This window comes from Piliocolobus tephrosceles, unplaced genomic scaffold (assembly GCF_002776525.5).
Source record: "Piliocolobus tephrosceles isolate RC106 unplaced genomic scaffold, ASM277652v3 unscaffolded_25018, whole genome shotgun sequence".
NCBI classification, from domain to species: Eukaryota; Metazoa; Chordata; class Mammalia; order Primates; family Cercopithecidae; genus Piliocolobus; species Piliocolobus tephrosceles.
In genome coordinates, this window is record NW_022307664.1 from 1 (window position 1) to 11,368 (window position 11,368).

At 58.1% G+C, this 11,368-nt stretch overlaps 2 protein-coding genes across 4 annotated transcripts; one reads left to right on the top strand and one right to left on the bottom strand.

The window, feature by feature from the left end:
- Window positions 1-2,588: 2,588 nt before the first annotated feature.
- Window positions 2,589-5,220, bottom strand: ANKRD65 (ankyrin repeat domain 65). Of its 3 annotated transcripts, XM_023215331.2 has the most exons (4): window positions 4,921-5,220; window positions 4,586-4,791; window positions 3,837-4,377; window positions 2,589-3,354 (listed from the first exon to the last, which is right to left on the bottom strand). In XM_023215331.2, exons 2-4 carry the CDS (start codon window positions 4,789-4,791, stop codon window positions 2,908-2,910), a joined length of 1,194 nt encoding a protein of 397 aa, XP_023071099.1. In that variant the 5' UTR covers window positions 4,921-5,220; the 3' UTR covers window positions 2,589-2,907. The 3 variants fall into 3 exon arrangements, with proteins under 3 accessions (XP_023071099.1, XP_023071100.1, XP_031790914.1); XM_023215332.2 differs by lacking the exon at window positions 3,837-4,377 and having other exon boundaries at window positions 4,921-5,056; XM_031935054.1 differs by lacking the exon at window positions 3,837-4,377 and having other exon boundaries at window positions 4,586-5,056.
- Window positions 5,221-10,436: 5,216 nt separating this feature from the next.
- Window positions 10,437-10,691, top strand: TMEM88B (transmembrane protein 88B; the record flags this gene model as incomplete). Its single annotated transcript, XM_031935053.1, has 1 exon — window positions 10,437-10,691. A coding segment is annotated over exon 1 (255 nt), but the record flags the coding sequence as incomplete, so codon positions are not given.
- Between the last annotated feature and the right edge of the window lie 677 nt (window positions 10,692-11,368).

The following is an 11,368-nucleotide window of genomic DNA, read 5'->3' on the forward strand; positions in this document are numbered from 1 at the left end:
AAAAAAAAAAAAAAAAAGTTTTATATTATGGGTAATTTTATATTTTTGCTATATTACCACAAAAATGATCGGAGGTATGCAGTTTCTTTGTAACTTTTTATTATACTTGAATATGATTTTTTCTTTTTTTTTTTTTTTTGAGACGGAGTCTTGCTCTGTTGCCCGGGCTGGAGTGTGCAGTGGCCGGATCTCAGCTTACTGCAAGCTCCGCCTCCCGGGTTCACCCCATTCTCCTGCCTCAGCCTCCCGTGTAGCTGGGACTACAGGCGCCTGCCACCTCTCCCGGCTAGTTTTTTGTATTTTTTAGTAGAGACGGGGTTTCACCCTGTTAGCCAGGATGGTCTCGATCTCCTGACCTCGTGATCCGCCCGTCTCGGCCTCCCAAAGTGCTGGGATTACAGGCTTGAGCCACCGCGCCCGAAAAGTTGGAATACTAGTACAAGGAAAACTCCCCAGTGTTTGCTACGGGAACGTGCCAGCTGTTTTCATTTGCTCCATTTGTTTAATACTCTCGAACCAAATTCACCTCCTGTTTACATTTTGCTCCATTTTCGAATCATTGTCTCTATAAATATAAACATACTGGATTTTTTGCAAACCACTTGAGAAGCTTGAGATACCTAAACACTTTGCTGTGTATTTACTCTTAGGAACCACACAGTACAATGATCAAAATCCGAACCCAGCCCATAGTCCAGATTTAACTCGTCTCAAATGTCCTTTATACCTTTTTTTCCCTGTTGAGGATTCAGTCCAGGATGACGCACTGCATTCACTGTTGTGTCTTTTTTTTTTTTTTTTTTGAGACAGAGTTTTGCTCTGTCGCCCAGGCTGGAGTGCAAAGGTGTGATCTCAGCCCACTGCAACCTCTGCCTCCCCGGTTCAAGCGATTCTCCTGCCTCAGCCTCCCGAGTATCTGGGATTACAGGCACTCCCTGCCACTCCCAGCTAATTTTTTTATTTTTAGTAGAGACAGGATTGCACAATGTTGGCCAGGGTGGTCTCGAACTCCTGACCTTAAATGACCAGGCTGGCCAACATGGTCAGCTACTCAGGAGGCTGAGGCAGAATTTCTGGAACTCTACTCGGGAGGCAGTTTGTGCTGGGCCAAGATCACGCCATTCATTGTACTCCAGAGGCCGGGTGCAGTGGCACTACACAACTTTGGGAGGCCGAGGCAGGTGGATCACCTGAGGTCAGAAGTTCGAGACCAGCCTGGCCAACATGGTGAAACCCCCTCTCTACTAAAAATGCAAGAAGTAGCTGGGCGTGGTGGCGTGCCCCAGTAATCCCAGCTGAGGTGGGAGAATCGCTTGAACCCAGGAGGCTGAGGCTGCAGTGAGCCAAGATCACGCCACTGCACTCTAGCCTGGGTGACAGATCCAAGACCTGATCTCAAAAAACAAAAAGAAGAAGAAAAAAAAAACTATACTTTTTTTTTTAGATGTGGTCTCACTCTACTCTGGAGTGCAGTGGCGCGATCTCGGCTCATTGCAGCCTCCGCTCCTGGGCTTGAGTGGTCTTCCCACCTCAGCCTCCTGAGTAGCTGGACCACAAGTGCATGCCTGGCCAATGTTTGTATTTTTGGTAGAAATGGGGTTTCACCATGTTGCCCAGGCTAGTCTCAAAACTCCTGAGCTCAAGTGATCTTCCCACCTTGGCCTCCCAAAGTGCTGGGATTACAGGCACAACTGGCCTACCTGCAGGATTTTCAGTTTATGGAGGTAACTGAGTGGAGACATGGAGAACCTGATGTTATTGGAGATTTTTATTACTTGCATTTCCTTAGCTATGGGAGACATGGAGAACCTGATGTTATTGGAGATTTTTATTACTTGCATTTCCTTAGCTATATGTGCATTTCCCACACTATGCAGGGCGACATGAGAACCCCCCATGTTTTGTCAGGAGGCAGAGAGGGGAAAAGCTAAGACCAGAGCCTTGGCTAAGGGTTCTGTGGGAAGGACAGGGAGGGCGGGGTGAGCAGCTCAGAATGGGCCAGCTTGAAAAATGCCATCTTGACTGGGCACGGTGGCTCACTCCTGTAATCCCAGCACTTTGGGAGGCCAAGGCAGGCAAATCACCTGTGTTCAGGAGTTCAAGACCAGCCTGGCCAACATGGTGAAACCCCATCTCTACTAAAAATATAAAAAGTTAACTAGGCATGGTGGTGGGCACCTGTAATCCCAGCTACTCGGGAGGCTGAGGCAGGAGAATCACTTGAACCCATGAGGCGGAGGTTGCCAGTGAGCTGAGATTGCGCCATTGCACTCCAGCCTGGGCAGCGAGAGCGAAACTCCATTTAAAAAAACAGAAAGAAAAGAAAAAAAAGCCATCTGGCCTTGGTGCACGGCGGCTGTCCTGGTTGCCTGTTCCTGGCCTTGGGCGACTCAGGGCAGGGGAAGTATGGGCTTGTGCAGGAGTTAGGTGAGGAGGTGGGTCAGGGTCTGGGCTCTGGATGGAAGTGAGAACAGCCGTGGCGGTAAGTTTGCTCGTGTAATTCATGGTTGCCGAGGTGACATACACAAATCTAAGAAAACAGTTTGAACACCGCGGCCTACAGAGAGCAACTGAAGAGGGCGCCCCAAGGGTGTGCAGACAGAGGGAAGGAAGGGAAGACAGAGGGGCCGCCCGTCCAGGTCCGTGCCACTGTCTGTCATCAGGTTTTGGTCGCATCAGTTGCCACAACTCATTCTTTGCTGGAGTGCGGAGAAGGCTGGAGCTGCAGGGTCAGTGGGCCCTCCTGGGAGCTGGTGGCCATCCCAGGTCCAGTTCAAGCCACATACCCCGCTTTCTCCCACCCCCTCCTCTGGGAGCCTCTCCCCTGATGTTCCCTCCAGGCAGGCAGCCTCAGCCAGAGAGCCTGGAAATCGCTGGGGCAGTGGAGCCCAGAGCCTGCTGTCTGGCTCAGCCCCTGGGCTCTGTGCCCTCATACTCCTGCCTCGCTCCAAGTTCAGGAAGCACCTGGGGCCAGCCCCACTCAGGCATCTGGGCCACCTCCGCCCACTGTGTCCGCAGGGTGGGGCTGGCCCCTCGGCTCAGCAAAAGCGCCACGGTAGGGCCATGTCCTCGCTCTGCAGCCAGGTGTAGGGGAGTCTTTCGGAGCCAGCCAGTAGCATCCACCTGAGCACCCCTGTCCAGGAGGCAGCTGGCAACCTCCGCGTGGCCTTCCCTAGAGGCGTGGTGTAGGGGCGTGAAGCCCAGGGTGTCCCGCGCATCCACCTTGGCCCCCTGGGTGACCAGCAGCTGGACGGTGGGTAGGTGTCCCCGGGCGGCAGCCCTGTGCAGCGCAGAGCGGCCATGCCTGTCCCTGACGCCTGGGTCTGCCCCGTAGCCCAGCAGCACCTCAATGTCCTAGAACAGGAGAGAAGAAGAGCAGGAGCTGGCCTCAGCCCAGCAGGCGAGGGACAGAGCCACCAAGCATTTGCCCAGCCCAGGACTCTTCTGTCCCCCCAGTGGCCTGACTCTCCTGTCACCATTTCCTCATGCTTTAAGTGAGGCCGAACCCAAGGCTGGCCTGGAGCGGCTCTGCTTGGAAACGTCCACTTTTCCCCCTAAGGGTCCTTAGAGCAAATTCAAGGATCTGCAGCCCTGCCCGCTGCCCGGGAACAGGGGGGTTCGGGCACAAGCCGGGCGCTGGCAGAGAGTCTGTTGCTGCCAAGCCCCGGGCCTCGGGTCCCGCCCTGGTCTACACGGGAGGGGCATAGCCGGGGGCGCGGTCACCTTCGTGCCCGGACACCGTCCCCCAGCCCGGCTCCGGCTGTCCCGGGGGCACCTCTCTGGAGCTCCTACCCTGCGCCCCATCCCATCACTGCCGGGCGGAGGGCGGGACGTACCTGCGGGCGGCCTAGGGCGGCCGTCAGACCCAGCGCTGTGGCCCCCGCGCCATCCCGAGCATCCACCCGCGCCCCGCGCTCCAGGAGGAAGCGCAGCGCGGCCCCGCGCCCCGCCGCGGCCGCCACGAGCAGGGCGCCGTCCAGGCCCGCGCCGCCGGCCGCCAGCAGCTCCAGCACCGCCAGCCGCCCGCCCGCGGCCGCCCAGTGCGCCGCCGTCCAGCCGCGCGCGTCCTCTGCCTCCGCCGCCGCGGGTCCCGGGCCCGGAGCCTCCAGCAGGCGCGCGGCTAGCAGCGTGCGGCCCAGGGCGGCTGCCCAGTGCAGCGGCGTGAGGCCCGTCCCGGAGCGCGCCGCCGCCGAGGCCCCGCGCTGCAGCAGCAGTTCGGCCACCCGCGAGTGCCCGTGCCAGGCGGCCTCGTGCAGCGCCGTGCGCCCCGCCCGGTCCACCGCGCCCACCGGGGCCCCTCGCTGCAGCAGGAGACGCACCAGGGGCGCGTGGCCCCTCAGCACAGCCAGGTGGAGCGGGGTCCGGCCTGCGTGGTCCCTGAGGAGAGGGCAAGGGCGTCGGCGCGGGGATGGACCACTGACCAGAACCCCGCCCAGCCCCACCCACCCAGTCCTGCCGCCCACCTAGCACTGGAACCCCTGTCCTACCCCAACCAGAAAAGGGACTCCTCCACCCACCCAGTGCTGGGACCCCCATCCTGCCCCACCCAGAGAACGGACCCCTGCACCCCCCAGCCCAGGTGCACCTCTCCTCCACGCTGGCCCCTTGCCGCAGCAGCTGCATCACCAGGCCTGTAGGGCCCCTCCACACAGCCTGGAGTAGGTGCCCCCAGCCCTGGAAGACACTGGGCTCCTCTGTCCTGGTTCCCAGGACCTCTTTGGAGTCCAGCTCCATCCACTGCAGTTCCTGTTCCTCCTCCTCCTGTCTGGGCTCAGGCCTCTGGGAGTCCATCTGGGGGAGCAGGGATCCTGCATCCACCGTGGAGGCCTCTGGCCTGCCCCCAGCCCAGTGTCCTGGGCCAACCTGGAGCCCCCCATTCCAGTTACCACTTAGCCTTCAGAGGGACTTGGCTCCAGTTACCCAAGGGAGCTGGCGCAGGAGCTTTCTGCTTTGGCTGGGGTTCCTCTGCAGATGGGTTCTGGCCCAGGCTCAGCCTGCTGACCTTCAAAAAATGCCTTCTGCAGGCTTTGGGGTGGAGAGTGCGCTGCTGAAAGGCGGCAGCTTCAGCCTTGCAGGGGGTGGGAGAACACAGCTGGTCCCCTGGGCTCAGGCTGAGGCCACCTGAAGCTGTTTACTCAGCCACTTAGGAAGGCCCTGCCTTCAGGCACAGCCCCTGCCCAACATGCTCCCTCCCCTGTGGCTGCCAAGGCCCCAGCTCGGCTGCCCTCCTGGGGAACAAAGGCCAGGGCGGTTGGGCAGGACAAGCAGGAACATGCCTGTGGACGAAAGTTGCTCAGATGCCACCTCCCCCAGGAAGCACAGCCTTGGATGTGCTCTGACGTGCCCCTGGAAGGCCTCACAGGCCTCTCCACAGTGCCCCCCCTCAGGCAGCCCCCTCACCCTCACTCCTGTCTGTGCTGGCTAAGCCCACTCAGGGGTGGGTGCCGGCCCCTCCTCCCGATTCCAGGCTAGGGAGGAGAGCAGGGTGAGGTTCTGGCCTTCCTTTCTCTAAATGATGGACAGGACAAAAGATTCATCAAGGACTCCAGACAGGTGGCCTGGAGAAGAGGGTGGCTCTGGCGCGGTAGGGACGAATACCCTTTGGGGACTGGCTGGGGCAAGTCTGGAGCCAGGGAAGGGACAGATGCTGGGGCAGGTGGGGGCAGGGGGCAGGAGGGAGTGTGGGGAGAATCCCTGCTAGGGCACGTCTGCACGTGGAAAAGCAGCTCTGCTCAAGCACGGCCTGGGACAGCGGGATTCTGGGGGCCTGGCACAGGGTAGGTGGGGCTGGCGCTGAGGGCATTTTCCTGTCTCCCAGTACCTGGGGCCAGACAGAAGGGAACATGGCTTTTTGGGATGGCTGCAGCAGCCCGGCCCCTCCAGCAGCTGCACGGGAAAGGCGATGGGGGCTACCCATTCCCACTTCAGCCCCCTTCAGCCTCCCAGGTCCCCAAGGACAGGGTCTCCAGAGGGCCCAGGCCTGGCCTCCCCCACTCCCTAGAGGACGCCTCTCCAAGGGCCCAAAGGGTCTCCAGACAAGGGACCAGGGGCCCCATCCCACCACCCACCCAGCCACACAGACCCTGCCCTGCAAACCTCCTCAGGCTACTCATCGGTCACCTTCCCAAAGCCTCACCACTGATGGATCTGAGGCAACGTGCATCTCTAACGGTTTTAGTTTTCAGCATTTATCACTATGGGAAAGTATGTGTTTATTTTATTTAAATGTCTGCCTTCCTCTTCTAGAAGGAAAGCTCTGTGAGGCTGACCAGGAAAGATGTGAGGAGCTCTGGGGGCTGAGTGGGAAGTCCCATCCTCATCAGGGCCAGGGAGGCCCCAGAAACTGCCTCATGCCAGCTTCCCAGAGGTACAGAGGCAAGAATGGACCTGCAAGAGGCCGCTCCCAAGACTACCGTCTCCCAGGTTCCACCATAGTGGGGGCAGCCACAGCTGCCTCTGTGATGCTTGTAGGACCCACACACAGTGGGGCACGGAAGGGCAGAAGCCGCAGCCCCCTTGCCGTGGAATCCAAAGAACCTGGAGTGGTTCTGCAGAGACATTTGAACCAGAGCGGCTCCATCTTGAACAGGCTGGGTAAAATGAGGCCGAGACCCGCTGGGCTGCATTCCCTGGAGGTCAGGCATTCTTAGTCACAGGATGAGATCAGCAGAAGGTACAGGTCACAAAGACCCCACTGATAAAACAGGATGCCGTGAAGAAGCCGGCCCCAAACCACCAAAACCAAGACAGCCAGTCCTCACTGCTCTTTATGCGCTGATTATAATACATTAGCATGAGATACATGCCCACCAGCAGTTTACGGTTGCCATGGCAACGCCAGAACTTACCCTAGATGGTCTAAGACAGGGAGGAACCCTCACTTCCGGGAATTGCCTGCCCCTCTCCCGGGAAACAACAGTGAGTGTTCTCGGTGGAGCAGCCCAGGCCGCTGCTCAGCCCACAGGGCAGCCCTTCTCTCATTCCTTTATTTTCCTGTTGAACTTGCTTTCACTTTACTTGGTGGACTCATCCGAATTCTTCCTTGCGTGGGGTCCAAGAACCTTCTCTTGGGGTCTGGATCGGGACCTCCTTTTCTGGTGACAGTCCCTGGGACTCAGTAGCAGTTCAGCAGTGTTTGTTGAATGAATAAGCGAGGGGCCTGGTTGGGGGGCACTTAGAAAGCAGAGGTTCTGCAACTTTTTTAAACTTTCTATTTGTATTTTTTAGATGGAGTCTCACTCTGTCACTCAAGCTGGAGTGCAGTGGCGTGATCTCAGCTCACTGGAACCACCATCTGCCAGGTTCAAGTGATTCTCCTGCCTCAGCCTCCCAAGTAGCTGGGATTACAGGCACCCACCACCACGCCTGGCTAATTTATGTATTTTTAGTAGAGATAGGGTTTCACCATGTTGGTCAGGCTGGTCTCCTGACCTCAAGTGATCTGCCTTCCACAGGTTCCCAAAGTGTTGGGATTACAGGCGCCCACCACCACGCCGAATTTTTTTTTTTTTTTGAGATGGATTCTCTCTCTGTCGCCCAGGCTAGAATGCAATGGTTTGATCTCGGCTCACTGCAACCTCCTCCTCCCGGGTTCAAACAATTCTCCTGTCTCAGCTTCCCGAGTAGCAGGTACTACAGGCGCATGCCAACAAGCCCAGCTAAGTTTTGTATTTTTTTTTTTAGAGACGAGGTTTCACCACATTGGTCAGGTTGGTCTTGAACCCCTGACCTCAAGTGATACACATGCCTCATCCTTCCAAAGTGCAGGATTACAGGCATGAGCCACAGTGCCTGGCCTGATTTTTGTATTTTTAGCAGAGACTGGCTTTCACCAAATTGGCCAGGCTGGTCTCAAACTCCTGACCTCAAGTGATCCACCCACCTCAGCCTCCCAAAGTGCTGGGATTACAGGTGTAAGCCACCATGCCCAGCGCTGTAGGGACACTGCAGGGAGGCCTCTACTGCCCTGCTAGATGTCACACGCCACGTGGTGCCACTCTCCTTCCTGTTCACAGGTCTGAAAGAAGTAGGCAAGATGGAGAGGCCTGGAACTTGTTGAAAGGGATGGAGCCCACTAGAAGACCTCACAGGGAACGGCTCAGCTCACAGACACCTACTCCTCTCAATTAATTATGAAAATAGATTTGGGGCCGGACACAATGGCTCAAGCCTGTAATCCCAGCACTTTGGGAGGCCGAGACGGGCAGATCACGAGGTCAGAAGATTGAGACCATCCTGGCTAACAGGGTGAAACCCCGTCTATACTAAACAATACAAAAAACTAGCCGGGCGAGGTGGCAGGCGCCTGTAGTCCCAGCTACTCGGGAGGTTGAGGCAGGAGAATGGCGTAAACCCAGGAGGCGGAGCTTGCAGTGAGCTGAGATCCGGCCACTGCACTCCAGCCTGGGCAATAGAGCGAGACTCCGTCTAAAAAAAAAGAAAATGGAGTTGGAAGCCGAGTGCAGTGGCTCACGCCTGTAATCCTAGCACTTTGGGAGACTGAGGCGGGCGGATCACCTGAGGTCAGGAGTTTGAGACCATTCTGGCTAACATGGTGAAACCCCACCTCTACTAAAAATACAAAAATCAGCTGGGCGTGGTGGGTGCCTGTAATCCCAGCTACTCATGAGGCTGAGGCAGAATTGCCTGAACCTGGGAGGTGGAGGTTGTAGTGAGCCGAGATCGTGCAATTGCACTCCAGCCTGGGCAACAGGAGCAAAAAATTTCACCTCGGAAAAAAAAAAAGAAAGAAAAGAAAATGGAGCTGAACTACTGATGTGCAATAAAACCCTGGGAGACGGACAGACATCAGGGACTGTGCCAGGCGCGGGGACTGATGCTTGCCATCCCAGCACTGTGGGAGGCCCAGGCAGGCGGATCACTTGAGGCCGGGAGTTCCAGACCAGCCTGGGCAACAGGACAAGATCCCATCTCTACAAAAAATACCAAAATTAGCCAGGTGTGGTGGCAGGTGCCTGTAGTCCCAGCTATTTAGGAGGCTGAGGTGGGAGGACTGATTGAGCCCAGGAGGTCAAGGCTGCAGTAAGCCGTGATTGAACCACTGCACTGCAGCCTGGGTGACAGAATGAGACCCTGTCTCAAAAAAAAGTCAGAGTTGGGGGTAACGTTCAGAGAAACTGGTTGGGGTTTTGGATGGGAAAAGTTTTGCCCCGACTAGAAATGATGGGCTGGGCGTAGCGGCTCATGCCTGCAATCCCAGCACTTTGGGAGGCCGAGGCGGGCATCAAAGTCAAGAGATCGAGACCATCCTGGCCACCAGGGTGAAACCCTGTCTCTACTAAAAAAAAAAAAAATACAGCCGGGCGCAGTGGCTCACGTCTGTAATCCCAGCACTTTGGGAGGCCACGGCGGGCGGATCACGAGGTCAGGAGATCGAGGCCATCCTGGCTAACGCTATGAAACCCCGTCTCTACTAAAAATACAAAAAAATTAGCCGGGCATGGTGACAGGTGCCTGTAGTCCCAGCTACTTGGGAGGCTGAGGCAGGAGAAAGGCGTGAACCTGGGAGGCGGAGCTTGCAGTGAGCCGAGATCGCACCACTGCGCTCCAGCCTGGGCCACAGAGCAGACTCCTTCCAAAAAAAAAAAAATAATAATACAAATATTAGCTGGTCATGGTGCAAGTGCCTGTAGTCCCAGTTACTAGGGAAGCTGAGGCAGGAGAATCACTTGAACCAGGTATGCAGAGGTTGCAGTGAGCCGAGATCGTGCCACTGTACTCCAGCCCTGGTGACAGAGTAAGACTCTGTCTCAAAAAGAAAAAAAAAAAAAAAGATGGAACACAGGTTCTTGTCCTGGAAAATCTGCCTTTCCTCTGCTCGGGATGGCTGCATTCAGACATGAGGGTGCCTATGGTCCCTGGCTGCCTGCTGAGTGCCTGCTGTGTACAGGCCCCACACCTTACAGCTCACACACATCCCAGGTGCCCTCTCATCCACTCTGACACAGGCGGAGGACACTGACGTTCAGATGAGGGAGCAGCGGGGCTGGGGCTGGGAAATGGGGTGGGGGGCCGGGCTCCAGGTGGCAGCTACTGATGGGGCAGCTGTCGGAGTCAATCCCTTTGAAATGAAGTCTTTGTGTGGAGGAGCTGCATAGGGGGAGGGCGGGACAGGGAGGGAGGAGGCCCTGGTGGGAAGGGCCCTGCAAGGCCTGCCCAGAGCACCAGGAGCTGGCTGGGACTGGAGACTGGCGCGGCTGGAGCTGCAGCTGCCTGGCAGAAGGGAAACTGAGGTGGGGGTGTGGCTCTGGGACAGACATCAGGGCAGGACATCCCTAGCAAGGGTCCACGGTCTGGCTGGGAGATGTGGACTAGCTGCAACGTGGGGCGGGGTTAAAGGTCTTCTAGGGTGGCCCTGGGGAGCATCGCTCTGCACCTGAACACCACCCGGGCCGCAGGCCTGCAGCGTCAGAAGCATGAGTGAGCAGGGAAGGGAGACAGAGGAGGAAGAGGGAGGCGGTGATTTGGACACAGCGCCTATGCTGCCCCAGAGACCTCCCGACCACCAGGCCTCAGCCCTGCCGTGGCCAGGGTGGCCGGGGCCCCTGCTGCTGCCCGGCCGGCTGGTGGCCGGGCTCCTGCTGCACCTCCTGCTGCCCGCCACAGCCTTCCTGCTGGTGCTCCTGCCCGCAGCGGCCGTCGTCTACCTGGGATTCCTGTGCCACTCGAGGGTGAGCCTGTGCCCCATGGGCGGGGGACTAGCTGGGGTCCTGGGGAGTGGCCGTGTCCTGCGGCTGAAGGCCACTGTGCCCCTTTCCAGTATTGCCCCTTGTCCTCAGAGACACGTGTGCCCCTACCTGGCAGCCCCTTCTTCTCCCAAGCACCCCCACCAGCCACAGCCAAAAAAGGGCTTTTGTTTTTCACCCAAGGGACAGCTCTGTCCCCTCCCGGCCTCCCAGCCTTGTACCAGGGGCCACCAGGGCCTGGACAGCTGGGTGGGGGTGGGGAGAGAACGGGGTTCCAGGAAAAGAAGATGAAAATGTTGTCAAGTTTCACTAACGCACAGCCCCCAGTCCCTCCAACACCCACGGTCCCTCCCAGGCCCGCCTGCAGCGCGGGGCTTCCCCAGCTGCGGAGTGGGCTGTGGCCTGGTCTGGGGGCAGGGGTTTAGGCAGATGGCCCCGGGCCCCTTTCTGCTGGCATGGGGGATGGCGCCAGCTGGTGATGGGAGGGCGCAGGGGGACAGAACACGGCAGTGCGCGCTTTTTCTGAGCCTCCCCTCAGGGGACCCTGCTCGGCCCTTTACCTGCTGCGTCCCGGATCTCCCGTTCACCCCTCAGCACTGCCTGGCCCACAGCGGCCCGGCGCCCTCCCCTCTCTCCGCCCCGCCCCCCTTCGCCCAGGCCCT